The sequence below is a fragment of the Vigna unguiculata genome, chromosome 7 (genome assembly GCF_037176805.1).
Source record: "Vigna unguiculata cultivar grain cowpea cultivar isolate G323 ecotype 2 chromosome 7, ASM3717680v1, whole genome shotgun sequence".
NCBI lineage: Eukaryota > Viridiplantae > Streptophyta > Magnoliopsida > Fabales > Fabaceae > Vigna > Vigna unguiculata.
This window is the reverse complement of record NC_140798.1, coordinates 32,166,289-32,171,666: the sequence shown is the minus strand read 5'-3', so window position 1 is coordinate 32,171,666 and position 5,378 is coordinate 32,166,289. Positions and strand designations below refer to the sequence as shown.

Below are 5,378 nucleotides of genomic sequence, written 5' to 3'. Positions count from 1 at the left end.
TAACCCAAAAAAAGAAAGCATAAATTGAAGCAACAAACCCTAATCTAAGAATAAATGCATAAAGATGTGAGGGAAAAAAAAAAAGACAAACCTAGTAGTTGGTGAAAAAGAGGGCTCTGATCAATCAAGAAAGAATATAAGGAACACTAAATCAAGAGAACGAGCATAAGATCGAGTGTAGCAATATTATAATGGGAGGAGATAAAATAATGTTATATGAAAAGAGAGATTGTGTAGTGTTGCATACAATAAGGTCTATTCTTCTATTTTAATCAATTAGAATATTTTATAAAAATATTAAAATTTTCTTTTTTTGATATTTAACTTCATAAATATAATAAAAAATATTTTTTTAATGTGATAAATAATTTTATTGATTTAAAGTGAACAACTTACTGTCATGAATTGTTGACAAAATTGATCCTTGTCAATATAAATAAAATCTAAGAGATCTTATGACAACAGTAAAGAGTATATTATTTAATTAAGAAAATTACCTTAATTAGAAAATGAAAAAAAAATGGTTTTTTTTTTGGCAAGATTATCTATGAGTGTCAAAGTAAGTCAATTCGGTTCACATAGATTGGCCGGCCAAGGAATGAGCTAAAAATGGGTCAGTTCAATCCGACTTATTTTTTGGTGAACCAGAAATTTTGCAACCGTACTTACTATAAGTTGGTGGATTGACTCATTTACAAATATATTTTTTTGCAATTTTTTTATGTATTTATTGCATTACAATAAAAGTAAATTGATTTGATTTATTTTTTTATAATAGTGTGGAATGATAATAGTGGAATGAAAGTGTTCACCTCATTCTTGAAATATTATTATAAAGATAGTAATTAAAGATTAAAATATCAACATATATAATTTGGCAAACAAATAATTAAGTATTCAAACTATTCTAATATTACTGAGCAACATTTAAGTATTGAAAAATATCAAATTGTGAACCTATGTAATTATAAGTAATACATATTTATAATAAAAAAATATTTAAAAATAAAAAAATTAATAGTATTGTTGTTGGTGGGTTGCGGATCAATCCACCTTCAACCCAACTCGAACTCGTTTAATCCGTGGATTAAGTGAGTCAAATTCATTTCAACTCACTTTTGAAAAAATAAAATATTTTCAATCCAACCCGACTCGAACTTGTGGTGAACCAGATTGACTCATGGGTTAAAACCCATTTTAACATCTCTAGTTCTCTCTGCTTGGAGGTATGCTCTACTTCTAAAATGAGTATGATCTCTCTCTTTTCTTACTTAGACATTACTTCAATATAATGATGATGAACTTTTTCTGCTTACTTTGTTAGAGATATCATATATCTTCTGATTTTAATTATATTGATGAAGATATCATATATTTTATTTTCTTGAATTATGATCAAATATTCATGTATTATGATGATATATTAGGTTTTATTTTTGTCCTTATATTATAGGATATTGTACTCTATACATTGGACTGGTTTTCAATAGATCAATATGAAAATTATATTTTAGTTGTTTTTCATCAAACACCTCTTGTGCATATTTTTCCTTCACATAGCTTATACATATCTAACATGGTATCAAAACAAAAACACCTATATCATTACCTTCCCCTATCTGAAAAAAAAAATTCTAAAGTTCTCGGTTTTGTCAAGTTCTCAGCTTTCTCGTTCTTGGTTTTCTCGTTCTTGGCTTTCTCAATCTCTTCAAACAATGCTACTTTTAAGTTGGGTTTTCATAAGAGGGGTGTTAGAGATCATGATGATATATTAATTCTATTGATGAAGATATCATATCTTTTATTCTTTTGTATTATTATCAAATATCCATGTATTATGATGATATATTAGGTTTTATTTTTTCTCTTATATTATGCGATATTGTATTCTATATATCGGATAAGTTTCCAATAAATCAATATAAAAGCTATATTTTAATTATTTTTCATCAAACATCTTTTGCGCATATTTTTTCTTCTCATAACTTGTCCATTTCTAAATAACATGCTTTGTCTATCAAGTGATTCCTTGGCTGAAAATTTTTGGATGTTTTATGACTATATCTATTGAATAATTAAGATTGTGCTTGTTAGAGAAGGTAGAAAATGAAGTGAGATTGAAATGCCTTGATTTGATATGTAGTTGGGTTGTGGTGAGTCTGGAAAGGTCTTTTAAGCTTACTTTTGTGATGTGGGAGGATTTGTACAGGTGTGTCTTAAGGAGGATATGCTACATTTTTGGATGGCTTGATGGAATATCAGTGATGGCCTTTATTTTCAGTTACTGGTACTTGTTAGGTGGACAGGACAAAAGTAGGTTGTGAATAATTCTCTGCCGACATTCATGCTATACAACAAAGAAAACTTAATGTGAAATTGAGTTGCACTGTGGTTTCAATTGCTCCAAATATCTGCTCACTACAAAGAAAACTTAATCTCATAATAGATTTTTAATAGTTTGTTTAGTACACCTACCACTACGTGGATTTTACTCAACAAACAATCAACATGGTGTAGATCAAAGATTTGTGGTTTGCCTTCGTTTGTAGGTTTCTAAAAGTGATCCTTTCATTGTTTTTTATGTAGGATATTGACAGCGAATAATTTTTGTTTTCTTATTACATATGGTGGTCGAATACATGCCAAACCAAACACACGTTGATATACATGATTACTATTTAAAAAGTTGTATGCATACCAAAGGAGTAAGAAGGACTTCCCGCTAAGAGTGACAATGCAAGCTGACATGACCCGTTTAAGTCTGATCTGTATTTAATTTGTATAATATGAGATAGTCCGCTTCGTACTTTGACATACAAAATATATTTTTTAAATTTTAACACATTAAAAAATATATAATATTTATCTTTTTCAGTCATACAATAATTTAGAACATTAATCCAAGAGTTCAGAAAAAAAGTAACTCATACACATAAATGCAAGTTTTTTTTCATTTGGACCAAACGGCATAGATCGCTGACCAGTCCATGCGAACTGCATGCTCCGATGGATCAGACTACTATAGATCTATGGGTTCATTAACCTGACTCATCCCGTATTATTTTTATGGGCCTATAAGCCAATCTAACAAGTTAAATCCATGTTATCACCCCTATTTTTGACACCATTGAGAATTTCTCATGACGTGTCAGATATATATAACTTTATTAACCGATTAAACGTGTCAGATTTTCCGAACACTCCTTTTTCCCATGAATGAATGAACTGTCACTAAAGAATTTGATAACATAGTTTGATACGTTAGTTATCGCCTGATTTTACAAACGCCTTGTCCCAAGTGTCTCTGTTTGCCATTTTCCAAAAACGTTGTTAGATTAATTGTACTAAAATAAGTTATTATCCAATTAGGCAGCTAAATCTGTTGTGTTTGTCACATCACAATTTATTTTATATGGACCACATACGAAAGGTGGTCAAATTCTTAGTAGATAAGATTGTATTACTGAAGTTGTCGTATCACCAAGGTTTAAATAACTAAAGTAGAAATGGCATGTACAATAGTAATTAGGTTTGAGCAGGAAAAAACAACTCATTTCCTAACACCTAATAGCAGCAAGTATCATAGCAGAGGCTAAACCATGATAACAAAAAAAAATCATAATTATAGCTGCCAGAGCAGGCACCATGCTCAACTCCTATCAACTTGCACATCAAGAGTGTAAACGAAGGATTGACAGAAAATGTGTACAAATTAAGTAAATCCTTCATGAATTTCGTTTACTTGTTTACTTCTCAAGGGATTCCCGACAAATTTATCATCGTTTTCCTGCTACTGTTTATGTTTAAATGTAATAAATAAAAATTAAACTATTGAATAATGTACTTACTCATCAAGGACATACTGATATTGAATCGGATTCTCTGGTAATATCATTGGGTGATGATATTATTAGGCGATATCATTATCGTTAACTTTTTCTTCTTCTTTGTCTTAAAGATAAGACTGAATATGTGCAAAAGGCTCAATAATTCAAGAACCTTGTCCCCATTAAACAGATGAATGACATCGACAGAACACCTCATAAAGTCAAATGCGTTCCCACAAATCTAACCAGTGTGTCATAAGAAAAAATTTCAATTTATTCATTTGAAAGTCAAGAATAACACAATTTACATTACATACTTGAACAACACCATTGATACAAATCAAATTGTGTATTTCAAATCGATTAACACTAGAGACTACATACAAGCTACACACTCCACGCTCGCTTAAGCTAAAAACAGAGGAATTTTAGAAACAGAGCATAAAAAAAAATGGATGACATTGACAATGATACAGTAAAGAAACACTAATATGTGACTTGAATGACAGAAACGCCCATGACATTTGTTTATTGTCTTCCTGCCAAAAGAAACATCATTTCATCAGTGAAATTAGAAGGTCCACCATTAAAGTAAAGCTACTCAAAGATAAACCCAGTAACCCACTTCAAATCCCTTTAATCACAATTATTATCTCAAGAAACTAGCACAGAAGTAGTGCGAGGTGGAACAACATGCCCTTAATTGTAAGAAGTTACTTCTGAATGAAGATTTTGTGCTTTCTTTTTCTATGAAGGAAAGAAGAAAACAAAAAAAAATATATGGGTTTCGTCTTAATGTGGCCGAGTAGAACAGGGTACTGGAGATGGCTGCTTGAAGCCCCAAAAATTCCAACAGCCAAATTATTTCAAACCCAAATTCCTTGAAGTAAATTGAATGTTTACTTTACAAGAAAAAAAAAAAGATAATCCCATGGCTTTAACAAAATGAGAATCTTCCATGTAAAAGGATCACTTACAAAAGCTAAAGTGTGATCACTTGGTGATGGCATAGACAGCATAGATAATCCCAGGTATATAACCAAAAAGGGTTAGCACCAAACAAATCCAGAACTCCACCTGCATCCAACAAATCGTCAACCATGTGTTGTATTAGCCACACTCTAAATTCACCAACACCAAACAAAAAGTAATAACCAAAATTTCTTGAAAAATCTTTGTGCAAAGAAAAAAAATGTAAAATCTATGAATACCTTGCAGCCATATTTGAGAAAAACCCCAAGAGGAGGCAAGATGATAGCAAGAAGGATGTCTATGCATGTAGCTGTACCGTCACCTGCCATTTTTGCTCTCTGGATTTCTTAACTTGGAAGCTTTTCTCTGTAAAGTTGCAACTCACAAAAAACGCAGAGGAACAATTCTGATTTGAACAAAACACCGAAAACCTTTAACTGCCGAATTTGTAAGTTGAGACGAAACCGAAGAATTCTGCATGCTTATTTATAAGCCACGTACACACAGCCACAGATTCACGTGGCATCTTTTCATTGGAACTGAGAACGCGGTTGCTTCACCTCACGTAAATCCCGTGTG

At 31.3% G+C, this 5,378-nt stretch overlaps 1 protein-coding gene across 2 annotated transcripts; it reads right to left on the bottom strand.

Moving 5' to 3' along the window:
• Positions 1 to 4,078: 4,078 nt before the first annotated feature.
• LOC114190078 (hydrophobic protein RCI2B) lies at positions 4,079 to 5,378 on the bottom strand. Of its 2 annotated transcripts, XM_028078843.2 has the most exons (3): positions 5,039 to 5,332; positions 4,805 to 4,904; positions 4,079 to 4,366 (listed from the first exon to the last, which is right to left on the bottom strand). In XM_028078843.2, exons 1-2 carry the CDS (start codon positions 5,126 to 5,128, stop codon positions 4,821 to 4,823), a joined length of 174 nt encoding a protein of 57 aa, XP_027934644.1. In that variant the 5' UTR covers positions 5,129 to 5,332; the 3' UTR covers positions 4,079 to 4,366; positions 4,805 to 4,820. The 2 variants fall into 2 exon arrangements, with proteins under 2 accessions (XP_027934644.1, XP_085531738.1); XM_085675612.1 differs by lacking the exon at positions 4,079 to 4,366 and having other exon boundaries at positions 4,804 to 4,904; positions 5,039 to 5,378.